The sequence below is a fragment of the Perognathus longimembris genome, chromosome 2 (genome assembly GCF_023159225.1).
Source record: "Perognathus longimembris pacificus isolate PPM17 chromosome 2, ASM2315922v1, whole genome shotgun sequence".
Classification (NCBI taxonomy): domain Eukaryota; kingdom Metazoa; phylum Chordata; class Mammalia; order Rodentia; family Heteromyidae; genus Perognathus; species Perognathus longimembris.
The window spans coordinates 11,221,233-11,248,314 of NC_063162.1; the positions used below are offsets into that span (position 1 = coordinate 11,221,233).

Below are 27,082 nucleotides of genomic sequence, written 5' to 3' on the forward strand. Positions count from 1 at the left end.
GATATCTGTTAGTCTGCTTATGGTGTTTGTGGGTTTTTCTAAGGTACTTTTTATTTTGTCGGTCATGGGGCTTGAACTTGGGACCTGGGTGCTGCCCCTGAGCTCTTTTTTTGGTCAAGGCTAGCATTCTACCACTTGGAGTCACAGTGCTACTTCTGGTTTTCTGGTGGTTAATTGGAGATACGAGTCTCACAGACCTTCCTGCCTGGACTGACTTTGAACCTGAAATCTCAGCCTCCTGAGTAGCTAGGATTATAGGCGTGGGCTACCAGTGGCTGGCTTCTAAGAGAAGTACTTTTTGAGAAGTGTCAAGGTGTGGTCTCCTCTTCCTAACTTGCCCAGACTCTTTGAAGCCTTGTCCCAGCCTTCTAACCCATCCATCTGCCCCAAATCTGGGGGCCTGAGGCCTACTTCAACCCTTGGTTTTCAGGATCCCAGTTCACTGGACGCTGCAGCCGGAAGGCACAGATCTCTGAGCTTTCCAGAGAGGCTTGGCAAAGTAATGCAAGCTTGGTGGCTTTGCATGACAAAAACGTCTTGTCTTATTGTTCCAGGCAGGGCCTTGATGTTGAAAGCTGAGGTGTACGCGGGGCCTCCCTTCCTCTGCAGCCTGCAGGGACACCTTGCCTGCCTCTTAGCTATGGTGGTGGTGGCACCTTTGGTGTTCCTTGTCAAGTGACTTCTGGCTCTACCTTCTTCATCAGAAATCAGAAGCAGCTCCTGGGCAAGGGGGCCATGGACATCACAAAGCTCAAACATGCACAGAGCCAGAGCTTCCGTAGGCTTCTGCTGGGCACTCTTTCCAAGGCAACAATTCTTGTTCCCTGCTCCTCTCCCTTAGGTCCCTTTAGAGACCAATGAGGAGAGGATGCAGATCTTTGTGGAAAGAAGGCCCCCATCCCCAGTGATATCAGCTCTGTAAGTAGAACTTAGAATTGCCTTCATTTCTCAATGTAATCAACTGGAGAAATCACAGTTTTGGTTTTTTTTTTGCATCATTTGTTGCAAGCAGCTAGAAACATTAATACATATCTCTGTACATATAGTAGCTATTAGAGTTACTGTATCCTGCTTTCCAACACAGTGCTACCCAAGAGAGGGAGAAAGAAACACTTGTGTGGCTGTTTTCTTGATTCCTTTTCTCTTATAACCTTACCTATTTGACTGTAGATTTTGGAAAGCGTTATTTTGAGAAGAGGCCCACAGAGTTCACCAGCGTGACCAGGGCATCCCAGAAATAGCAAAGAACCCTTGAAATGCCTAGCACCCGTGGCTCATGCCTGTCAGCCTTGCTACTCAGGAGGCCGAGATCTGAGGATTGTGGTTCAAAGCCAGCCCTGGCGGGAAAGTCTGTGAGAATCTTATCTCCAGTTAACCACACACATACATACACACACACACACACACACACACACACACACACACACACAGCTGTAAGTAGAGCTATGACTCATGGTAGAGCATCAGCCTTGAGCAAAAATAGCCAAGAAACAGTGCCCTGGCCCTGAGCTCAAGCCCCAGGGCTGGCCCACAAAAAAAAAGAGGAGCAAGGACCTCAGAAAGAGTGATTGTCCTGTAAAGCAACAACCTCATCTCTACAGGACTCAGGGTCACTGCAGAATATTATTTAAGCATCGGTATTTTAGAAGGTTACCACTATGGGGAAATATTTAAGATACAACCCATGAATGGGACAGGCCATAAAATGTCCACTAGAGCAGCAAACCTAAGTGTGTACAGCCACCCAATTGTGTTTTTCTTTTTGTTGTTGTTGTTTTTTGCCAGTCCTGGGGCTTGAACTCAGGGCCTGAGCACTGTCCCTGGCTTCTTTTTGCTCAAGGCTAGCACTCTACCCCTTGAGCCACAGCGCCACTTCAGGCTTTTTCTATATATGTGGTGTTGAGGAATTGAACCCAGGGCTTCATGTATACGAGGTGAGCACTCTACCACTAGGCCATAGTCCCAGCCCACCCAACTGTGTTTTTCTTTAGTAAAACTGGGAGGAAGAAACTCATACTTCTGATGATGATATTGGTTGTTTTTATTTGCTTTCTCTCCTCCCCCCCCCCCAATTTTCTGTAGCTAACAGGCATTACTTTCACAGTTAGGGAAAAATGTAAAAATCCTTATTTGAATTAAATTTGGGGGGGGGAGTTTGTGTTTGCATAGAAAGATCTCACATATCTCAAAAGAATGTTGTTCACATCTCTTGAAGGAGCTGAGGCCAAGTTTAGTGAATAGTCAAGCTTTTCCCAGAGATTGTGTGTGTGCGCATGCGTGTGTGTGTGTGTGTGTGTGCGTGCACACGCTGATACTTGGGCTTGAACTTAGGGTGTTGCCTTCTTACTCAGCAAGGCTGCTGCTCTACCACTTGAACCATGCCTCCATGTCCAGCTCATTTTTGCTGGCTAATTGGAGATAAGTGGCCCACTGATTAATTTGCACAGGTTGGCCTTAACCTCAATCCTCAGATCTCAGCCTCCTGAAGTAGCTAGGGCAATAGGCATGGCCCATGTGCCTGTGGGATTCCTTTCCCCTGAGGATTCTTCAATGTTGAATGAGTGATCCTATAATTCCGGAGAGGAAACTAGAACCCAGGCCCCTGGCTTAGTCACTGAAGCTCAACTGACCCCTCAGAAACGAGTGACAGGAGACCTGACTGCCGGTCCACCCCCTCCCTCAAGCTACAGTATGCAGAGCTGTAACAGTCAAGGTCATTGAAGGTCTTTGCAATGAAATTAAAAGAGGGTCAGGACAAGCGTGACTTATCATCACCCTCATCTTGCTCTTCTCTCAAGGGTACATCAGGCAGTGATATTTAAGTCCTTGACTAATTTGTTTATACCGGCTTTTAAAATTACAGCTTGAGCTGTTAAACCAAAATCATCATCAAAAAAACCCACAACAACCCCCCTAAGTACCCCCGACCCCCAAACAAAAAACAACAGCTTGATGACAGAGGCCACAAAATCAAATAAAAGCAATTTAAAAATTCTTTAATAGTATTAAATTCTCCAGCAAGTTCATGACTAAGATCGCCAAGTTCAACGTGCAATTCTCTAACTCCTTTTGTTTAAGTAGTTCCACATTGCAATTGTTCTCTTTAATCTTTATCCTTTCTGCTTCTTCCTAGCCTGTAATTTCTAGAGCCTGTCTGTCTGCCCGGGGAGGCATAGAGAGGTGATTTTACTGCTTGGCAAATTATCATTATTAGCACAAGCTGCATCCGTAATGAGCTCATTCTTGCCACAGAAAAACAATTCCATTACCTGATAAGACAAAACTCCCTGGGAAACCGGTCCCTTTGTTGGGCTAGTTTGGGCTCCGTGGTGATTAAAGTGCTCCTTTGAGGGTCTCTTCTTCTTTCTGAGCAGTAATTGACAGCTCTCCCCAGACTCTGGTGTGAGGAAGCCCTGCTAGAGTTCTGCCTCCATAGTTCACAGGGTAGACCAGTAGTCTCTGAGCAGATTTCTATTGTGGCGTTAACTTTGCTCATGGTCAGCTGCAAAGTGTGCAGGCAGGAGGCAGGCTCTCAGATTCCTAGGGTTCATCTTTCAATAGGCTTTTTTTTTTGTTTCTCTTTCAAAGTTAGCTGTGTGCCTCTAGATTGTTTTGTTAACCTTCTGAGCATCCAAATCCTACTTTGTACAGAATAAAAGAGCTTATGCAATACCATGGGTATAAAGGCTAGGGAATAGTTTGGTAGGGATCTGGATCTGCAAATATAATTTGGTGGTGGAGTGCTTGCCTAGCATGCATGATGGGAAGAAGAGAGGGTGGGGGAAGAAAGGAGAGGGAGGAGGAACAAGTGGAGAAATGCAGAATCATAGACAGTAGGAGACAGAGCAAGGCAGTCTGAGCCTGGTCTGCACCATTAACCTTCGCATCACACTATGGGTTGTCCGTTGGCCATTGCCACAGTAACATGAACTACCTGGAAGAGTGGGATGTTCACACTGGTTGGGCTCAGGAAGCTAATGATGAATCTACAAGCCAGCACCTCTGTGTTTCAGGAGCTATTATGCTTGCGGGTGTCTCATAAATGCTGAATGACCTTGAACAGGAAACGTAGCTGCTTCAAGCATCCACCTTCAGTTATAAAATGATACTAACATCTTCCTCACGAAGTTTTATTTTGGAGGACTAAGCTACACAGCACACACAAAGGGCTTAAGCTGGTGTAGCTTGCAGGCAGAAACCATGCAGGTTTTCTGATTCCCTAAGAAAACATCTGAAAGCACTAGGAAAGAAGAAGGATCACAAGGAGCAAAGGCTTTGAGCAAAGGCTTCAGGTTGGTTTAAGACTTGTCTTCCTGCCCTGCCTTTACCTTAGACTTTTTTCCTCAGCCTCCATCTTATCCCAATACTTGTAAGAGTTTGGGATCTTGGCTCTTTCCTCCCCCAAATGCCTCTGGGTTCCTTGAGCAATTCCTTCTCCTGAAAACATCCCAGGTTTTCTGGGGTGCCTGACCTAGGGTGAATACCACACAAGTGTGAGCTTTCCTTGGGCAAAGCTGCCCCATGCGGGCAGAGTCGCTGCCTGTCCGCCTTCTTAACAGGTGCTTTTTCCTGAAGAGGGCGAGCAAGACTGAGAGGCTTCCCAAAGCCAGCCCACTTTCCAGAAAAAATAGAAGTGGCAGATACGTTTTGGATGCAAGTGAGATGTGCCTATTTAGAGCCAAGCAGAACCGATCTGGATTCTCCTTAAGCTGAGGAAGAATCAAACACCTCGCCTCACCTGACCACATGGAGAAATGGCCTCCATCGCCCAGGCACCAGCCCAGTGTCCCTCAGCCCTTGTTTGTGCTAGGCGCTCTGCTGAAGGGCCACACAAGGAAATGCTCTGGGGCCTCTGGCTGCAGTGGCTCCTCTGCCAGGCACCGACTCACACCCTGGCTCTGGGGGTCTGTCAACCGGAAAGATCTCTTACCAATGCAAGTTCACCTGAAATACTGCCATCTGCTTAACCTCCAGTTTTATGAGCATTGTTACAAAAGTGCTTGTCAACCTATTGTCTAAGGACATTCTTGACAATTTTATAATGCTGTATGTACTTGTCACATGTAGCTATGAAAAGATGATTTTGATTTTTTTTCTTGTTTTCCTTGGTCTTTTCTCCTCATTATATCTACTTGTGAACAACAAGAGCTACCATGTCAAAAACAAACAATAAGCAAAAAAACCCAACAAAACAATAACTTTTTCTGTTACGTTGCCACAAATGCAGCCTTCTATTCAAGTGCCATCTCAGTTTCCTCCCTTTATGCTGCCTCCCTTTTAGTAGAACATAAAACACCAAGCCCTTCCTTTTAAGCTACAGGTGGAGCTCTTCTATACAGGGCCAGGTAATATTTTAGGACACACAGTATTTGTTCTCTGTCACAACTACATACTTCTGTCATCTGTTAGGGAAGCTGAGATGGCCATTAGCTAAAGGTCCACTGTGTTTCAATGAAACTTTGATAGACATGGAAATTTTAACTGCACACGGTTTTCTTGTATCATGAAATATTGTTCATCTTTGTAATGTTAAAGCAACTGTTAAAAAAATGTGAGCTATTCAGTGGGGCCTAACTCGCCAGCCACTGCTGTAAACCACAAATTAAGCCAAGGCTAGGGAACAGAGAGAAACTAGTTGCAAGTAATTTATTTTGCTAGAAATATGGGTCAAGAAGATACCCCTTGAGAGGTACCTTCCCAGGAGGACCCTGGATACAAGACTTCCTACAGTTCGAGCTCTCTGACAAGGGGGAGGGAAAGAAAGACTGACAGGAAGACTGAATTAGCCAGGAAAAGCCTGCAATGGCTTTTCCATTGCTTGAGAGAAAAGACAGAAAATCCTAGGAGAGGCTTTTCATACCCTGCATGAAAGTTAAAACCCTAATATAGAAGAAAATGGATGACTAGAAATTAAATATGTATGCTTGGCTTTTGTCATTAAGTTCTATCCCTGGTAACGATAGCTTTACCAAATTTATTCCCTTGGCTTGGAAATAAGGATGTGTTTTTTCGAAATTTGATTTTGTTGTTTTATAAATTGTTTTAGCTTTGTGGATAGAACAAACTCCCATTTCTGATCTGTAGCAAACAGCAGAACATTAAAGTGTTTAAGATCCAATCAAAGGCTCTCTGCCGAATGGCACAATATTAAAATAACAGAAAAATCAATTCAATTTTTTTTATTTTGAACATGATTTGTCACAAATAGCATTCTAATAGATAACACTGATTATATGTAATTTATATATACTGAGCGCCACAGCTTGAACACAGTTGTCATTAAGGAATTTGACACGTACACAGGAGAACAATAAATGTCAACTGAAATATATACCAGCCAGAGAGAAATGGAATGCTGAAATGAGTGGTGTTGACACACTCTATACTTATAAGTGATAATATGCAGTCTAAAGTAGCCTGGGTTTTCAAACAAGAACTCTTTTTTTTTATGTTGTCATTTAAAATATCGCCTATTTCTGAAGGTCAGGAATAAATGGCACTATTAGTATTAAAAGCTAGTAAAAGAGAGAAAGTACTTTGTTATTCATTTAACATCACATTTTCGGAAATAGCTTGGTAAAGTATTCATTTTGTTCCAGCCTCCTTGTGGAGGCTGAGAAGATGCGCTGCAGAGGACCAGATCCCAGTGCACGACTTTCTGTGATCACACCTTGGTTGCTGTGACTATCTTGATTCAGTAAAGTCACGATGGAATGATGCGCTGGTACCTGGGCAGCTTAGAGCTGTGAAATCAAGCTATCTATATGACTCGGGGCTCCACTGGTCCAGCAAAAGGATGCCCAGGTCTGCACCGGCGGTGCCATGTGGTTTGGGGATGATGGTGTGGTTCACTGACAGACGCGGGTCCTCAGAGGTAAGGCAGGGAGGCTCCTGCCATACATATCTCAGCAATGATGGCCAAGAAGTAAGATTGGAAGCCAAGTAGGGCCGCCCTGGGGGAGCCCGCCATCAAAGGGCATTTGAATCACCTTTCGCCTGCCACAGGACCTGAGCTCCAAATGTGGTCAAGTTCATCCACGAGGTTTCTGAGAAGCTTTCCTGGGTCCCTGGAATTGGTCGATTTTTATCTTTCTCTCTTACATTTGAATTAAAAAAAAACCACTAAACTATATTTCCCTTCATATTGATTTCATCATTATAATCATCTACAATGAACAAAAATGAACTTTAAAAAAAGTACTTCAAATCATTTGATAATGTCAAATAAGCTTACTAGTCACTTCGGGGGGTTCAGAAAGGCTCCTTGGGCTGTGCTTTCCTACTTTGGGAGCCACATGTATGGTGAGTAACATTTTAAAAATAATAACATACACAAGTGCTCACTTCCATTATCCTAGGGTGTCTTCTCATCATGACTTTCTCCTCACTAGGATATTTTGAGGCTACACTTACGTTGGGACATTTGGGTTTACTCCTTTTCTTTGCTGAAGTTCTATCTTGAGCAAATGGATGCTGCATTATTTCCTTGGCTTCAATTCTAATTCTCTGGTTTCTAGTAAGGTTGAATCCCGCCCCCCCCCCCGCCAAATTTTTTGTACCCTGCTATGATTTGGCTGAGGTTTGTGTTTGTGCTTCTAAAAAAGCTTAGTCCCCAGTATAGTGATATTAGGAAGTGGACCCCAAGAGAAATGATCAGATCATGGTAGGGGGGCAAGCACTGCTGTTGGAAGGGATTTATGTAGGTTTGTGGGACTGGATTTATGTCAGGATTGTGGGACCATGAGGTTGGGTTGTTACAAATTGAGTTTGGCTTTCTTGGGGGGTCTCTTGCTTCTTTTCCCCCTCACAAGTGCCTCTGTACAAACATGCTGTGATGTAACCAAAGGGCAACTTAGATGCCAATATCTTGTCATATGGACTATCCAACCAGCAGAATCATGAGACAAAAAGCCTTTTCTTTTTGTACATGATCCAACATCAGGCATTTTGTTGTAGCATCCTCTCTCTGAATTGCTTCATTATGTCCATTTTTATGTTGTGGTGTCCTTTCCTTCATGCCACAGCAGGATTTTTTTTACACCCCCGCCTTTTTTTGTTGGTGTGGGGTGTGAACTCAGGGTCTGGGTGCTGTCCCTGAGCCTCTTTGTGTTCAAGGCTAGTGCATTACCACTTGAGCCACAATGCTATGTCCAGTTTTTGAGCAGTTAATTGGAGTTAAGAGCCTCACGGGGAGTTTTCTGCCCAGGCTGGCTTTGAACCATGATCCACAGAACTCAGCCTCTTGAGTAGTTAGGATTACAGGCATGAGCCACCAGCGCCAGGCTATAGCTTGATTTAAAAACAAAGACAAAAACACAGAAATCATAGTAGTTTGGAATTGTGGGAGTCAAGGGATGATCTTATGTGATGTCTATCCTCCAACCATTAGGAATCAAATACTAGGTAGGTAACTCAGTGTAATTCCTTAGGCAAAGTCGAAGTTCAACAACATAAACACCAGGAAATGAGTACTTGAAAGGGGTGGGGTGGCATAGTCTTAACAGGAGAGGGGTAGATGAATGAAGAGGAGAAGGAGAGGAGAATGAAGTTAAGAAGTCAATGTATATTCTACAAAACTGAGAAAAGCGAAGGAAGGGATGGGTTGGGAAGGAGGAGTAAGAATGTTGAAAGAATGTTGATCCAGACGCATTACATTCATAAACTGTTTTATTAAATGGCAACTCTGTTGTACAACTTCTTAAAGATAAAAAAAGAAAACAATACCCTTTCTAAGCAAAGTAGAAATTCATTGCATAAGGCAATAAAATATATTTGCACAGGTCATACAAAGTACCCTGAAAGAGATGATGTAGACTACCGGGGGAAGGTCCAGGCATTACCTATGATCAACTTGGCTCCAGGCCCAATAATCATTTCCAAAATGTGACCTCTGAATATGGAGAACACCAAAGTAACACAACCATAGCCCAAGTGCATTAAAACGCTTTATTACCATAGAGACAAGAGCTGTCCCATGCTTTTAACAATGGTGAAGAGGCTGAAAGGTGTTTGTAGACACAGTCTTCTCACTGCAAAAATTATACCTGTGGAAGAAAATAGTTACAGCATGAGACTCATTTGCTGATGGAAACATGACTTTGAATGAGTCAACGGTATTTAGTACCTTCCGACAGGTTCAAGTGACTAAGAAAACCCTGTGGACGGCAACTTCCACGGGCTCTGACGGCACCAAAAATGAACTGGCTACAGCAAAGCTTGGAACTCAGGGACTCGGGTGGGGTTACTCCTCTGGCCTAGCTGTAGATTCCAAGGTCCAGCAGTGGCCTAGTTGCCAACCCGGAAAGTACATTCTCTGTTGAACCGAGATGACGGCGGAGGGTGTGGGGGGGTGCAGGGGGTCCCTCATACATTTATTTTCTGGGAATGTAAAATGTGATAACCACTTTGGAAATGATCTGACAGTTCCTCTAACAGTTAAACAAAGACTTCAGTAATCTTAGCGACTCAGGAGGCTGAGATCTGAGATCTCAGTCAGCCCAGTCAGAAAAGTCTTATTCTTATCTCCAATTAACCAGCAAAAACTAAAGTGGTAGGATGCCGGCCTTGAGCAAAAAAGCTCAAGGAGGGTACCTATGTCCTGAGTTCAAGCTTAAGTACCCACAGAATAAATCAAAATAAAGGTTAAACAGTGCTACAGATGATGAAACCATTCCAAGCCTCAGTATATGCCCAAGAGAATTAAAACAGCCCTACACACACAGGCCCTTGAATACGAATGTTCATGGCAGTATTATTCAAAATAGTTTCAAAGCAGACATAACCCAAACCTCTTTCAACTAATAAATGGGTAAAAAAATATGATATATGCATGTAATAGTCTATTATTTAACAATGGAAACAGTGAAGTACTGTTACATGCTCCTGGGAGAAATTTGAAGAGTTTGCTAAACAAAAGAAGCCAGTCACAAAGGGCCAGATAGCTTATGGCTTCCATTGATGTCCAAACTAGGAATAGCCATGGAGAAACAAAGTAGCTTAGTACATGTTCTAGGGCTCAGGGATAAGGATATGTAGATTGAGGGATGATGGTTAAAGGATTTGAGGTTTCTTTTGGGGGAGTGTAAAAATATTTTAAAATTAATTACAGCGATTATTGCATAATTCTGAGTACATCAAAAAACACCTGAGAGGTGACAACAGAATTTCCTTCAGTCTATAAAATCCCATTGTTTTCTGACTATCTCCCTTTAAGGCAGGTGTCTGTTTTTCTTTCTATATTTTGAAATATAGAATGGTCCATGGACCATTCTCTTCCCTCAGAATGAGGAGAGTTTCCCACTGAGAGCAAACTCCCACAGTCTCCAGAGAAAACCTACGGAAACTGAGAACCACTAACAAACCGAAACAAAAACTAGCAGTTTCTCCACGGTCTCCTTATATTTTGAGAGGAAATAATACACCGTATTTACCTATTTCTTGGATCTACACAGTATAGCGAATGCCCTGGTCCTGTGAAGGTGACTATTGACTAAGGACAATGATACTTAGTTTTTCAAAGTAAGTCAGATGATGAGATGGAGAGTTGAGATGAACATTTGGGAAGATGGATGGATAGACAGGAAAGTAAAGGGCGGCTGGAGATGCAGGATGAGCAGGAAGACATTTAGATGGATAGGGAAGTGGAGAAGCAGAGGCCCAGGAAAGGATAAAGGCCTGGGCAGATGGGTAGATGGTTGATTGGGCTGATGGATGGATGGTGCTAGGACAGACAAATACAAATCATCAGATGGAATAAAAGATACATACTCAGTCCCATCTCCATTTTGCACAGTGATTTGAGAAGCACCTAGTTTGTCCCAGGTGGGCAGTACCCCCAGATTTTTCCAGAGGAACTGAACCGTCTGGATTTCTCCAACATTGTGGTCCACGTCAATGACATGCATGTGCCTTGCATTTGGTTTGAGGGATCCCCTGAAAATATAGATATGAATTATCCTATCAGTCTATTGTATGAATAGATAGAGTGACAGAAATTAATTGTATCTCCAAATAATGGCTGATGTTGGCATTTTTCCTACATCTAGAGTGACTCTATGCACATCTAGAGGTTGCCCCAAAACAAATGTATATTTGCAGAAGATACATCAAGTTTCCATAGTATTAGTTGCTCCTTGAAAGAAATGAAATATTGGGTATGCACATGAGCTCTGTTTGGTAATGGGCCAATTGATGAAGTATCTTTTGTTAAAGATACTCATGGCTCCGTAGATGCCATTAGTTATCATATCAAATGTCAAAAAAAATTTAACTCACATGCTGAGGTATTAAAGTTGGGGAAAATATAGAATCTAATTTTTACCACATACCTTATAGAGCCATTCTATGCATTATTGGCCAAGCTCCTCAACATACTCAGCTCAAGCCAAAGGTTGAGGCTAACAGTGCAACACACATGTATACAGATGGAACACTGGAGGAGTTGTCATCCAGATGTCCCTCACCAAAGGAGACTTTCATGTTCCTAAAACCTAAGTCATGTGACTGAAAATCAAAACTGGGTCAGTACATGACTCATTTTAAATACTGATTTCCCCTTTCTGACTCTCAGTTCTCACTTGTAAAATGTGGTGATTGAATGAAATGTGAAAACTAACTTCCTTCTTCCCTTCCTCCCTTCTTCATTTTTCCCCTCCCTTATTTCTTTCTGACAGTCCAGGATTCATTGGTCCTGAGGAGCAGATATTCAGATTTATATAGCAATTCATACCCAGTTTTCTGCAAGTAATCTAATCTGGGAAGCATGGCGTTTTACAGTTGAGCTTACTTGAAAATTTCATACAGTCTTGATTTCCCATTGCTTCCATGCAAAGCAATATTGATGTGTCCTCTCAGCTCCTTTTTCCCGGACAGCATGACTGATACCTTATATCTCCAACCTGTCCAAAGAAATACAACCAGCTCAATGAACTTACCTTGCTGAACCAAATGACCCAGCAGAGACCTCGTTTTCCTAAGCTGTAAGGCCCCCGCAGTGAGAGATTGGAGACATTGGACTAATGGTTTCCTTCCATGGACTTGGAGAGCAGGAAAGAAAGATCCTGGGTCAGGAGGAAGACATTTAAAGAACTGGAGATGCTACCGTTCAGCTCAGCCTGTCTCGATGATGTCCCAATGAGGAAGGGCAGTCTGGTACGACACAAAGGCAAGGGAGTACGAGGCAAAGGACTCACAGGTCCCTCCAAGCCCATATGCTGAAATCCTACCAATGTGATAATAGTAGGGAGGGGAAATTTGGGGAGACAATTAGGTCACCCTCATGGATGAGATTAGTACCCATATAAAAGGGAGCCTAGAGGGCTTTCTTGGCCTCCCTGCATGCTGAGGAAGAAGACAACAAGAAGACAGCTGTAGTCACCAGAAACCTACCATGCTGGAATGCTTATAGACTCTAGGAGTCCAGAATTGGGAGTAAATAAACACTTTATAAGTCACCCAGTCTATGGTAGCCTGCTATAGCCTGAACTAACAAGGATACTTGGCTACATGTTTTAGTCACTTGCCTTGTCACTTGATAAGAAGCTTTCTCTTCCTTACATAGAAATGTAGCTTCTACCTATTTCAGTGGTTATAACGTAGCACTTAACCTATAGCATAGGTTTGTTTAGTTATTTTCCAGTTGGTAGGCATTGAGATTTTTCTTCTCACTCTTTTGCTATAATGCTGTAAGTGTGTATCATGGAGCAACGGTTATGTACAAATGTATGGAATATTCTGAGAAGCAGAGTGGCTAGAATAAAAGGATGTATGTAAGAATTTATAGATATTGCCAAGCTATTATTATTTATGATAAGTATAGATTACATGAGATGTTATAGATAAGTGTCTTACAAAATGCTATTTTTACAAATTTATTTGTGATTTGTTTTTGTGTGTATGTGTTGGCCTAGGTGCTTAAACTCAGGGCCAAGGCACTGTTTCTCAGTATTTTTTGTTCAAGGCTAGCTTTCTAACACTTGAGCTGCAGATCCACTTCTGGCTTTTGTGTGTGTATGTGTTTAATTGGAGATAAGAGTCTCCACAGACTTTGCCTAGACTGGCTTCAAATCGTGATCCTCAGATTTCAGCCTTCTGAGTAGCTAGGATTAGAGGCATGGGCCACCAGCACCTGGTTTGTAAAATACTTTTAAATAAATACTTAAAATACCTTTCATTTTTAAATAAAAGTTTTTATTTCTAAAAATGTAAATGATTTAAATTTTTTTTTTTTGCCAGTCCTGGGGCTTGAACTCAGGACTTGAGCAGTGTCCTTGGCTTCTTTTTGCTCAAGGCTAGCACTCTACCACTTGAGCCATAGCACCACTTCTGGCTTTTTCTATATATGTGGTGCTGAGGAATTGAACCCAGGGCTTCAGGTATGCAAGGCAAGCCCTCTACCACTAGGCTATATTCCCAGCCCCTATTTTTAACAATTATTATTTTTGAAACCTTAAATTACTCTTGGAAAGTAAGATAGCTCCTTGACCTCCTACCACATCCAAATGCATGGTGGGAAAGGCTACCTGGTGATTTGGACAGTGTCAGAGGCTTGTTTTTGAGATAGGGTCTTCCTAAATTTTGCCTGGGCTGGTCTTAAACAATGTTCTCCTTATTTCTTATTTTGTAATTTTAAAATGAGAAGCTGGGCAATAATAACCATAACTGTGTGTGTGTGTGTGTGTGTGTGTGTGTGTGTGTGTATAGGAGCCCAGTGTGACTGATATTCATCATTTGTTGACTTCCTGTCTTACGACAACATCGCCTCAGCTACCTTCTAAATCTGTTAGTAGACACTCTCTTCCTACCTTTGAGAGAGCGCCCATGTTCCCAGCCTGGGCCACTCCCTGTCCTTCATCAGGCTTTTCAAGGTGAACACGAGAGCCAAGGCGAATGCCATACTACTCTCCTTCCATTACAACAAAAGTTTCTTGGAGTGCAGTTTTTGTCAGATACTACCAAAGATCTGGACTCATCAGGTTCCTGCCCTTTAAACATCATTTGCAAGAATTTTTAAGTAAAATGAAAACTTACAAGTAAAGTTACCAAGCTCGCCCGTGTTCAGAAAAAAGGTTTGATACACAGTATCATTCTTCCCTTCAAATTGGTCAGCATAGTGTCCCATTCTGGGGCACCCGTTGGTTGGACAAGGGAAACAGCCATTCTAGTGGGGGAAAACACACAAAACAATGTTAGCAGTAGGTCCTTACCTCAATCAAGGCTGTCTGTCTATCTTCTATCTATCTATCTATCTATCTATCTATCTATCTATCTATCTATCTATCTATCTATCTATCATTTATGTATGTATGTATCTATCATGTATGTATATGTATGTGCCTACCCATCCATCTCTCATCCATCTTCTAATCTCCCATCCGTTCTTCCATTCATCCATCCATCTCCCATGCATGCCTGCTTCTACCTTCCCGTGTGCTCATGGACCCTGTCCAGCCTCACAACTGGGGTAGAACTGGGGTAGGCCCCATACAGTCTATGACAAATTATCTTGGAGACAGAGATTATAGTTGGGAAATAATAAAATGAAAAGATGAAAGGTGAACACAAAACAATGTATCAAAATAGAAGTAAATGGGAAAGATAGCAAGTCCTTTCAAAAGAAGAGAGGAAAAGATTTGTGCTCATCCCCATTTTAATGCCAACTGTTTCTTTACTTTATCCTCATCAAGTATGCCCTTAATGGTAATTCATTAACTGCATCTTCAATTCAGGTGAGCGCTTTATGGCACAATGTCACCACCCTTTTTTCTCACCTTATACCACCTCAGGGATGCATGGTACACAGAGCTACTTTGTGAAGCATCGGAGTGTTGGAGATCACACTACTGCTCAGGTCCCAACAACAGCCAAAGCTACTCACAGACATTGGGGATCAGAGATGAGATCCTTTTGACCATTTTCCTTTCTTTCTTTCTCTCTCTTTTGTCTGAGACTGGGACTCAAACTTTCTTTCTAACACTTGTTTTCACTCATTGGCTGGTTCTCTACCACCGGAGCCATGCCTCCAATCCATTTTTTTCTTTGAGAAAAAAATGCTTGAAATAGAGTTTTACCAACTTCAGTGTAATGCTCAGTTCATTTAAGATCATTGGTAGAAACCCAAACCTTTTACTCGGCTTAATGCTGAAAAATAATATCACCTAATAACTTACAGGGGAACAAAGTTCTTTTATATTACAGACACCTGGCTGATACCACTTTAACCAGGAATCAAAATTTATGTTATCAAATAGTAGACAATGTGCCATTAAATGATACATTGAGAAGGACTTAGCATCACCTACTGGTTCATAAAGAATAATTTCACTGAACACCTGGCTTGGAATCTTCATAAATACCTACAGCCTGTACGACCACAGACAAACAGAAAACACTTCCAGAGCAAATGAGAACAGAGAGACAAGACAATAAATGCAATACAAGGAAAAGAGAAGAAAACAGAAAGGAAAAATGAAGGAAAGAAGGTGAAAAGGAAGGGTGTGAGGAATGTATGACAGCAGGCAGTCAGATACAGTTCTAGACAATATTTGAATAATTAGAGATGCTGAATACAGACTATGTATTAGAAAAGATTCCTGTGTCAGCTGGGCACTGGTGGCTCACATCTGTACACTTAGCTACTTGGGAGGATGAGATTTGGAGGACTGTAGTTCCAGGCCAGTTGGGGGAGAAAAGTCCAGGAGACTACATCTCCATAGAAGAAACTCACTGCAATATTGTGTGTCTGTCATCCTAGCTTTGATGAAATGTAAGAAAATAGGAAGGTAGCCACCCAGGCAGGAAGTGAGACCTTATTTCAGAACAATTAGCTCAAGAGAGAACAAGAGCTTCTGCCTAGCAAGTTCAAGGCACTGAGTTCAAACCCTAGTTCCACCATATTATCATTAGTAATAATAATATATCAAAGCTAAATTTCTTGGATGCTCTTCTATAGGAGAACACTCTAAATCTTAGGAGATTAGTGTTGAAATATTTATGAGTAAAGTGTCCCAACATTTTGACTTGACTTTTGCAGAATTTAGGAACAGCGTACACATGCAAGCAACCAGTATAAAATGCTCGCAACTGGCGTTTGTAAGCACCCATTGATAGGTGTAGGCAGAACTTACATTCTCTTCTTTCGATCTCTGTGTAGGTGGAGCTCAATGAAAAACTGTAGTCCTGAGAAGGGGCTAGCACAGCTAGCTCTGTAGGGTCTCCCCAAACCCACTGTCCTCCCCACTCTTCAAGAAGAAAGCTCTGGAAACCTCAGCATCTCCATGGCCACCACTAGTTCCTGAAACCACCTGCATCTCTTTGCTCTGTTCTAAGCCACAGGGACAGAGCACGACAGCAGGGCCACTGTCACCTTCAGGGGCCTGTGTGGCATACTTTACCTTTGCAAAGTCCTTGTAGGAAGTGCAGGGGTAGCCCAGGAAGCCACCGGGGTTGAGGATACTGCTGGTGTAATACTTGTAGCTTCGTAGGTGGTTGCAAGCCACCAAGTCATCTACTCCTGGCAAAGCAAAGACCACAGAAAGTGGAGGAAGCCTTTCACCTCTGAAGTGGGAACCCCTGGACAGAGTGGGAATCTCTTCCTTACTTCATGGGTGAGTGTGGCCCTCAACATGGGGCATTTGCTGAAGAGGGAAACTCAGAGCCGGGAAACCACAGGGGAGGGACAAGTCCATGCATAGAGGGCCAGACACAACCCATGAGCCAGTCATTCCTGGATTTCACCGCTCAGGCTAAGAAAATCCCTCCACTTTATTACTCTGAGCATAAAGCTACTCTTTTCACTGCATTCTATTTACCACCTTTTGCTTTAAACCATTCATCCTTTTTTCCCCCTCTCATTTCCTAAGCTGCTTGGTACAAAGCTTGGCATGGCGTAATCCACAGTGAGTGGGGACACCCCTGGGGACCATTTGTGGGGGACCTGCAGGCAGGCCTTACATACCACCCCTTGAGAAAGGAATGTTCTCCTTGCTGGCCAGCGTGGATTCTCTCTCCCAACTTTTAGCTCTGCTGGGCCCGTAGTCCAGTGCCCTCCAACCAAGCCAGCTGGGTTCCAAATGCCCATACCAGTGCTTGTCATAAGACAACAGAACCTGTTTTAAACTTAATTGTTTCTTTCATCCAAAATTGCTGCCCAGGGACTCCATAATAGAAGAGAAAGTGGATTTAATTGTCCCCAGGCCCCAGTGGCGGAGTGACTGGAGCTTGACACAATGGGAATTCACTTCGGCACTTATGGGCCTGTTCACTGTAAATTGCTTCTTTAATTAAACCTGGATTTGCTCCTATTATGTGTGCCCTGCTCATCATTTTGGGGTGGGAACAGCTATTATTGAGATTCTGGGGCTCCTTCAGGGTGAGCAGAATGGCCATGTCCTCCCAGGAGGTTGTTAGTGTGAGGCTGAGAGGTCCAAAGCTGTTTATTTGACTGTAGACACTGCCTGTTGCTTTATCTACTCTTCTTGCTGACATTAAGTACATGCAGTATCACAAGCAACACAGTACACTTAGTACCTGCGTAGGCCAGGTCCTGAACAAAGTACTCACACAGTCCTCAGGCATGAGAAAATTCTAATAATGACAGATAAAATGATTCCTGACTTCTAGGTGCCAGTGGCTCATACTTATAATCCTATTTACTCTAGAGGCTGAGATTTGAGGATTCTGGTTTGAAGCTAGCCTGGGCAGACAAATCCAAGAGACCATTATCTCCAACTAATCACCAAAACCTAGAATTGGAACTGTGGCTCAAATGGTAGAGTGACCTTAGTTCAAGCCCCAGTACACACACACACACACACACACACACACACACACACACACACACACACACAAATGTTTACTGATTAGTGAAGCCTGGTATCAGGACAGGGGCAAGAAGAATAACCAAAGTCCAGACAGGGTAAGCTACTATAGATGGGAAGTCACTAAAGACTAGGGTATAAGTCTTTCTCTCTAGATGAACAGAAAGATATACAAGCTTCACCAGGAGACACTGTGGGCCCTCTGACCTCCAAGGCTTCCCTGGTCCCCCACTGCCTCAGCTACAACCCACAGAACACACTTCTCCTCTGCCTTCTTATCAGCTCAGTGCCCTTCCATGGCAGGACCTCAAAGCAGGAGCAGTAAAGAAGTCAAAGACTCTATTGTGCAGTTGTTCAAGGAGCAGGTAAGGTGGCCCACGTCAGAACGGTGCATTTTTCAGGGTGTCCATGCAGCACTGGCACTGACATCCTGACAATAGGAGGAGATAGTACACAGGCCAGGGCATGAGATCAGGGCCTTACACAGGGCCTAAACCAGAGTAGCCTTGGACCTGTTCTGACTCCCAGTTATTGTATTTGCAAAAGGGCACTAGCTAGAGGAAGTATCTCACAGCACTGGCATGAAAATGCCTGTTGTGGAACAAGCTCTCCATAAACGGTAGCAAGTTCGGTGTCATGGTGGCCAGAACCATACATTCTGCTTTCATATCAAACACACCAGTCAGTGTGCCTTATTTCATTCATTTCCATACCTTCCCATATTTGATTGATGTCAGTGATGCTTGGAAAGCTGAATTTCCTACATCCTGGCATCGTCACTCCTCCATTTGGAAAAAAATCCAGATGGCCCACTTTTTGCCTCATTCCAAAACCTGGAACATTTGAAGCAGAGATAAGCATGAAAACCAGTGATCCCAAAGTTAGATGCTGGCTACAATGAAATGTTCAACTAATTCCAACAAGAGAGTGGCTGCTTGGAAAGTCTGTCCCTCAGCCCAACCACCACAACCTCTAGCTCTGTAGAAAGTTCTCATAGATTGGAGCTTGGCAGGACAATGAGGGAGGTAGGGGCATAGGGAGTGTGCATGCATATGTCTGTCTGTCTTGAGGAGCTCTGGGCAATACCGATATGACCAGATATCATAAGCAGGCACGGGTAAAGCTCAATTTTATTAATTTACTCATTAAAAAAGTTTAGTGTCTACTCGTCAATATTATAGTAAGACCACATGGCATTTTGTCACTCTACGAAGAAGCACAGCATCACAACTGGGAGCTTTGGTTGTGGAAGCACATGGCTCTGTAATCAGATCTTCAAACTACTGACAAAGATCTCTTTGTGATTTTGAGCAATTCTTTAACCGGACTGAGCCACAGGTCCTCAGATGTGAAACTGTGATATCAATTTTATTAGGGTGTTCCAATGAGTTAAATATATTTAATGCATGGCAAAAACTTAAGATATCATCATTATCATTATGAAAACCATACCCTGTAATCAGCAAGTCTCTTGAGTGGTATATAAGAAAGTATTGAAAGAACATCAACTTTAAAATAATTAAATGATGAGATATATTTAGTTTACCACATGGCAAGTTTTAACCAAAGCTATGACAAAATAAAATAAAAAATCCATTGAAACTTATATTGTAATTTTAAATGTAGGTCAAATAATAAATCTACCACTTTAGATCTTGGTACACTGGGGGTGGGAGATGTAGGATTAAAGACTGACTGGTCATCTCTGTAGACTAGGAAGGGGCCCCAGGCTGATACCACCAGCATTATATTGACGGTCACATTTCCACTGGCTGTAGCCAAGCCATTCTAGTAGTCAGCCATGTTGAGTAGCCCCTTTCAGTTCATGTGTATGATGGGGGTGAAACCACCTGGATGGAATGCTATCAGTCACTAGGAGGTAGGACTGAGTAACTCACTGAGTAGGAAGGATCTGGAAGAAATATCTGTGGGACTCATATCCCCAAACATAGCATCTAATGGGTCCAGTTGAACCTCCTCAGGTGTGTCCTTGAAATATGGCTCTGCTGGATCCAGCTCTGAAAAGGAAAAGGTAGATCAGTTGTGCTCTGAGAATGACTGGGACCTAAACCCTGTGCCGTAGATGGAGCATAAGGATTTCCGGGCTAAGGGCCTTACGGTGTAGTCCCTTTCAGTTAATGTGTATGATGGGGGTGAGACCACCTGGATACAATGCTACCAGTCACTAGGAGGTAGGACTGAGTAACTCACCGCGTGAGAAGGATATGAAAGAAATATCTGTGTGAATCACATCCACAAACATAGCATCTGATGGGTCCAGTCGAACCTCCTCAGGTGTGTTCTTGAAACATGGCTCTGCTGGATCCAGCCCTGAAAAGGAAGAGGTAGACCAGTTGTACTCTGAGAATTACTGGGACCTAAACCCTGCACCCTAGATGGAGCATAAGGATTTCTGGGTTAAGGGCCTTACAGTGTAGTGGCTATGGTTCTGTAACCTGTATCTGCTTGGGAAAGAAGAGGCCAAGAAAGAATTGCTGGGAAATAGGGCACTGGTTGTTAAAGGACATTTGGAAATTGCTAATGTCTTACTTTCCATGAAGGATATGGGTGGGGGTCTTTGCTTCTCATTTTCTTTCTCCTGTCTAAACATCTGTACACATGACATCACTTGGGCACTGTTCTCAGAGGTTAGAAGCTCTTGGCCTTTGTGTCTTTTCTCACACTGTCTTGCTTTCAGCTTTTATGCCCCCCTCCATATTTCTATCTACCTAGGTCACAGGCCATCTCCTCATAGAAAATTTAATTTCTCCCTTTTCAGTTCATCTTAGCCTCTGTGTTATTTTGCACTTTACTAAATCTACTTGGATATTTATTTGCCTGCTTAATTTTCTGCTTCCTGGGGTGTCTTTCCTTAAGTTTGGTTATTCCCAGTGCATCTTCAAACAGAAGCAGAGGCTGAGGATAGTTGCTCATATTCTAACAATCCATATTCTCACCTTGGCTTGGCAGGGCTAAATATCTCTCTTCATCCAGAAAGTGGTAGTAAGGCTACGTGTCTCACAAGGTCATTGTGGAAACCTTATCGGAAGGACCTTGTCAAGTAAGGATTTCTACACAACTAGGAACAGTGTGCTACTTATTATCCTTCACTTACAGGAACCCCTCCATCCCCAGGGCTTCCAGCAAGGGGCTAGTCCTTGAACCTTAAAACAAACACTGCCAAAGTTACTTATTGGGGTGTGGCTGTACATGAATAATTATGCATATCTGTTTTTCATGATTCAGTCTGCCTAGTGATTTAGTCATCCATTCATTCCATCAGTTTTCCCTGAGCTCTGCTAAGGTGGCGGATCTCAGTCAATTTCGTTTTTTGCCTGTGATGGACAGAGCAAAAACATTCACTTAGACTTTTAAAAAGAATCGTCACATTGTACAAGTAATAACCCAGAAGTCAGGTTTCATGTGACAGTTCTGCCTTTCTTGCCTTAGAAGTGATGTGATTTATAATCATCTATTTTCTAGTTCAACTTAAGCAACACAGACAATTAGAACTTTAAGTCCAGGCATCACCTGAAATCAGCTCCGGGAGGACCCGTAGGGCTGCCCTTCGCCCTTGCACCTGGGTCTAGGCATCCACCTTCAGGACCCTAGGCCTTGCAAGCCGGGCAGGCCGGCGTGAGCCCTACCTGTGATCCTGCCCAGGCGGCCCTCCAGCCTCCTGCCGGCCTCCGCCGCCACGTGCGCCCCCAGGCTGTGGCCGATGACGTGAACGTCCTCCAGGCTGTACCCCAGTTTGCCCTGCGGAGAGAGGGTGCGTCAGCGAGCACACCAGGGTCAAGGGGGAGACGCTGCCTCCCTCCAGAAACGGGGACCGGAGCCGGCTTGACCCTGGGAGGACTTAGTCTCAGGCCCGGGGCGCCCCCAGCGTGTCCCAGCCAGGGCTGGCAGGGCTGGCGGGCTCCACGCTCTTGCACGAGGCAACAGTGCTGACCAGTGGCCACCTGGGTCAACTGCAGGCGGCAACGCAAGGCAGCGCACGCACCGCACCGCAGGGCTGGAGGGCTGGGCAGGGCCTGTTTGGGAGGGTGCGGGTCATAGGGAAGGAAGGGTGGAAAGCCCCCCCCACCCCCTTACCCCTCCCCCTTTACCCCCCCCCCCCCCCGGGCTGCGGGAGGATGAAGCTCTCAGGTGCAGTGAGGACGATTTTTAACCTCCAGAACAGCCTGCAAGGAAGGGCTTATTTCCAAAGGGAAACTGAGGCTTGAGGCCCGTGGGCCCCATAGCCTATCATAGGGAATGAAGGGAGGGAAGTTGCAGCTTCATCCAGGGATGAGAGCCTGAGCTACTGGAGCCGCAGACCAGCTCTGCCTACCTGTCCCCTCCCCCCCCCCCGCCCCCCAGCCTCTGGGCTGGGTCTCCGGGTGCCAATGGCCACCTCCCTGCCTCCCCCGGATGTGGCCCAGACAGAGATGGTTTACCGACAGCTCTTTTACTAGGAAAGCGATCTCGGCGCCCACGACCTGAGTGTTGTATACGGCTTGGGGGTAAACCGGAACCTGAGACCCATGATGCCAGTCCACACAGATGCAGTTCACCTGCTCCACCTTAAACATACTCTGAAGGAAGATGAACCAGGGAAAACACCATCAATCCATGGGGGTCCCAAGGGGCACAACCCAAAGACAGGCTCTCCATCAAGCCCCAGGTTAGTGTCTGAGGTTTAGTGTTCCCCTGGCCCTGGTAACTTGAGTCTCATTCATTTTACCTTATACATGTGGAAACTAAGGCCTGGCCTCAGGTCTCACATGTGGTTAATGACATGGCCAGGTCAAAAAGGTTCCTTACTGCTGGCGGCTCACACCTGTAATCCCAGCTACCTAGGAGCATGAGATTTGGGGATTGTGGTGAAAGCCAGCCACTGCCAAGGAAAGTCTTTGAGACTCTTATTTCCAATGAACCACCAACAAGGCAGAACTGAAAATGTGGTAGTGGTCAAGCCAAGTCCTAGTACCATCAGGAGTGCACGTGTGCATGCATATGGGAGTGGGCCCACACGTACACACACACACACACACACACACACACACACACACACACAGTGTCACTTCTAAGAACAAGGGAGAGCAAATTGACTCCTATTCCCCAAATTTTCAATTCAGTTCAGATCCTCATTTGCACTAGAAGTGTTTCAGAGGCTCACCAACCACAGTGGGTGGCTGGTGGCTTCTGATTTGGACAGCACAGAGACAGAAAATTCCCGTCATCTAGAATATTCTGTGGGATGGTGGTAAAGTCTTGTTGACTGAACTCTGGGAATCTTCAGTGTAGGAGGAGATAGCTGGTTGGTTGTTAAGGAGTATTTGGCAATGGATGCCACTGAGAGACAGGCTTTCTTTGGTGGTTTTACTTTCTCCATGGAGTATTTCCTTTCCTGGTCTTGGGGTGCGGGTTTTTTTTTTTTTTTGCCAGTTCTGGGACTTGAACTCAGGGCCGAGCACTTCCCCTGTCCTCTTTTTGCTCAAGGCTAGCACTCTACCACTTGAGCCACAGCACCACTTCTGGCTTTGTCTGTATATGTGGTGCTGAGGAATTGAACCCAGGGCTTCATGTATGTGAGGCAAGCACTCTACCACTCAGCCATATTCCCAGTCCTAGTCTTGGGGTGTTTGTACCTGGGATTTGAACTGGCTGGGAGCTGGTTGCCTCCAGAAGTGGCTAGATGAAGGGGACACCTACCTTGCACATGTCTAACAGCCACTTCTTCCCTCCGCGGTCTAAGTAGCCGTGGACAATGAAGCGTGTCTTGCGGTCCAGTCGGAAGTGCGAGGTCTTTATGGTGGTTAGGTCAGTGCCAGTGATCAGCTGGTTTAATTACAGAAATTGAATATGATATTGGCCTTTCTAAGTTGGGAGCCTGTTAGAGATACTTCTAAGTTCAATTCCAACAAAGCTGAGTCAGACAGGACAGAGTTCCTGACAGGAAGTCATGAAGAATTTAGAAAGAAATCGACTATGCTCATGAACTTCTAACTAAAGTCTAGTATTTCTTTAACCTGAAAGAATACAGGTGGCAATACCTGTCACTCCGTTCTCAGTTGAAATTGAAGACGTTTCATGTCACATTCTAGCTGCGGAAAAAAAAATCTCCAAGTCTCATTTATGCTATTAGTATTTTAACCTAGGATAGTCATTTGATCAGCCCTTAGATTGTGCTATTTAGTGGGATGATGAAGTAGCACATGTAAATATGTCTCATATTTATAGAAATTTTAACATTCAGATAACTTTCCAATGCAATTGATTTCCCTCATTTATGTACTTGGAAATATTGTCCTGAGAAGGGACCCTTAGGCTTCCTTGGGAGGCTAAAGAGGTCTCCAGCCTGGAGATGGTGGAGAACCGGTAGCCAGAAGTAGTAGTCCTGAAGGGAGGTGGAGCTTCGAGGAGCCTGAAACTTTAAAAGCCTTCTACACCTCCACAGGTCTGTTCAGCACCCTCCACCAAGCACCAGGACAAAATGTCCGATGGTCACACAACAACTATGTTCATGCAGACTCTAGGATGTTACATCAGTGGCGAGTTTGTCGCATAGAATTGTCCCACAGTGGACTCTGTCAGGGACCACAGCTTGAGCTGCTTGAATTATTCGAAACCACTTCCTGGAAACCAAACCCCGGTCACTTCTGACCACCTGGAACAAGGTTTTGCTCCTTCTCCTGGCAGGCTCTCACTTTGGAAGTTGCCCCCAGGGACCCCCCCCCTATCTCTTTTCTGGCTCACCATCCCCTCTCCTCTCTCCCTCATCTAGATCCTCAGGAAGCCATGTGCCTCATCACTCTCAATCTGAGTCAAGGGGCTTGAACTCTTTTCACTGCCTAGTAAAGGAAGGGACAGAACACCTCAAAGATACACTTGGGCTTTTTCATGAATGCAACTCCTCCTCTCTTTTTGCTTGCCCAGTGCTGGCGTAGCCCTGAGGACTGAAACATCTGATGCCTGTTTCTGGGTTGGCATTCACAGATGTCTTCAGATACTCAGGTCTAACATGGGGAACGTGCTGAAGCTTTGAATTACAACCTAGGCATTCACATGAGGGCTCCAGGATGGGGCCCAAACCTTCCCACCATAGAGTCATGCCAGGCTCGCTCTTACTTCATGGTTGTCCGGATTTTCATTTGTGTACAGGTGAAAGCTGGTACGAATAAGCGAAGGGGGCCAGGGAAATTTCAAACTGTTCGGACCCAACTCTGGGCATAGTTTGTCAACAGTAAAGCAGTCAAGATGTTCATAGCAGACTTTTTTCCCTGGGACAGACAGAAACACAAACAGGATCCTTGTGAGGTTCTGGAGTGGGGTAATGACATGTCTACGCAGAAAGACTCTCCAAGATAGAGGCCAGGGCTGGCCAAGGCAAGGGATTTACTTGTATCTTCCTCCTGCCCATCCTTCTGTGGTGATAAGAATGATCTCTGGGGGACGGGTAGAGGGGCTACAGATGAATATTATATACATGTACTCCCAGGTCCCTCCCTCAGAGCAGCTGCGATTTCGGAGCATCTGTGTCTGCATAAGAGCCCTTACCACCAGGCAAGTTTGGCCATCGCTGCTCTGCCACCTGCTGCTGGAAGTGGATGATGCAGAGAGCTCCAGCTCTCTCAAACATCAACGAATGCCAAGTAGTCACCCACTGCCTACCACGGAGATGCTATTGATTCAGGTGGGCACCTCCATCCAGCCTACCCCATCACTTTGTCCCCAGAGGGGTGGTGACAGTATCCTCACCTCTGACAGTGGCCAGCAGCAGGAGGCCAACAGTCCAGAAAGGCAGCATCTGAAAGGACAAAGGTAGACACACATACTGAACACCATAGGCACAGGTGCAAGCTTGGCAGGGGCAGAACCCAGACAGGACAGGCACCCTGGAGAATGTCCAGGAGGCTGAGGAAACAAAGGCTGTGTGGCCTGAGCAACACAAGAACTCACCCTTGGGGTGGGGACCTGAAGGCTGAGGTCTCCCAAGGTATAGGGGATTGGAGTCTCAGCACTACCCTGGGACTCCAGACTCAGGGTATTTCCCTGCAGTGGCTTCTTCTCCCTGTCCTCTTCCCCTGCAGACAGCACAGCCCCAACCCTCCCTATCCAGGAAGCACCATGACTTACTGTGTCGCACTGGGACTTCTCGTCATTCCCAGCAAGCTGGCTGTGGCCTTTATCCTTTGGACTCCTTTGAGGAAACACCAGGACAGGACAGATAGGGCTGAGTGTGCACACTTTGAGCTTGTTATCAGCGTGGGGAGGCTCTATTTATAGAGTAAAATTCTAGGAAAGAAAACCCCAACTTTGGAGATGAGAAAGTGCTCTGTTGAGCTGAGTTTACAGGTTCATTTGCCACAGGGTTGATTTGCCAAATCTCAAAGTGGTAACAGAGGAATGCCAGGCTGTAGCACCTCCCTATCTAGAGCCCTTCCGGTACACAGGACCCCATTCCCCCATCTTATCACCTGGCTGGTCTTCACAGGTTGCAACAATAGTCATTTGAAATCTTGCTCTTTCAAGGGTGTGTGTGTGTGTGTGTGTGTGTGTGTGTAGACATATACCATGGTCACTTGTGGAGTGGGGTGTGTGGCAATAGCTCCTGGCTCCAAGGAAACCAGACGAAGGCTGGAAATGAAAGCAACCATTCAGATAGAGACAAGCACACTATTATAAAATGAACCCTTTTTACATACTCATTTGCTTAGAAATAGTGTGGTTGATTTTAAAAGCACTCCCAAGTTATACTGACTGCACTTTGACTTGAAGATAAGATGTGGAGGTATCTTCTTTCCGTCAGAGCTAGGAGGAGGTCGCGGTGAGTAGTCAGGTGCCACCCTGCCATGTGCGAAAGGGCACAGATCTTACATTTACATCTCTAGCACAGTTCAATGGGTTTAGAAAATATATATTCCGGTGCCTATGCCCTGGACCAGGATTTCCAAGAGCCAGGCAGGTCTGTTAGGATTCTTTGACTGTCCTGCTATCAGGATATGCACTCTAGCCTCTAGTCCTCATGTCAATGGTTCTAGAAATATGTAAATAGAACAACACACCATGCATTCCTACACTTTTTGTCATGTATAAGACATTTCATCCCTCAGATTCTTTTATGTGTCACAAGTATTGCTTGTTGGTTCTTTTTTCTTCAAGTTGTATGATGTTGATTGGTTTCTCAGAAAAACATTATGATTATCTGTTCTGCTGTCTGTGGACATATGGGTTTTTTCCACTTTGGAGATGTTGAGAAAAACAGGGTTGGGATCAGTTCA

The 27,082-nt window shown here is 44.6% G+C and overlaps 1 protein-coding gene across 2 annotated transcripts; it reads right to left on the reverse strand.

Annotated features, from left to right (window-relative positions):
* Positions 1-8,927: 8,927 nt before the first annotated feature.
* Positions 8,928-25,823, reverse strand: LOC125342640 (pancreatic lipase-related protein 2-like). Of its 2 annotated transcripts, XM_048334936.1 has the most exons (14): positions 25,761-25,823; positions 25,560-25,608; positions 24,930-25,081; positions 23,514-23,639; positions 22,256-22,393; positions 21,464-21,575; positions 20,028-20,147; positions 19,715-19,834; positions 18,530-18,649; positions 16,392-16,510; positions 14,029-14,158; positions 11,786-11,897; positions 10,768-10,932; positions 8,928-9,044 (listed from the first exon to the last, which is right to left on the reverse strand). In XM_048334936.1, the coding sequence occupies exons 2-14, from the start codon at positions 25,606-25,608 to the stop codon at positions 8,981-8,983; spliced, it is 1,527 nt and encodes a 508-aa protein (XP_048190893.1). In that variant the 5' UTR covers positions 25,761-25,823; the 3' UTR covers positions 8,928-8,980. The 2 variants fall into 2 exon arrangements, with proteins under 2 accessions (XP_048190893.1, XP_048190901.1); XM_048334944.1 differs by lacking the exon at positions 19,715-19,834 and having other exon boundaries at positions 25,761-25,821.
* Between the last annotated feature and the right edge of the window lie 1,259 nt (positions 25,824-27,082).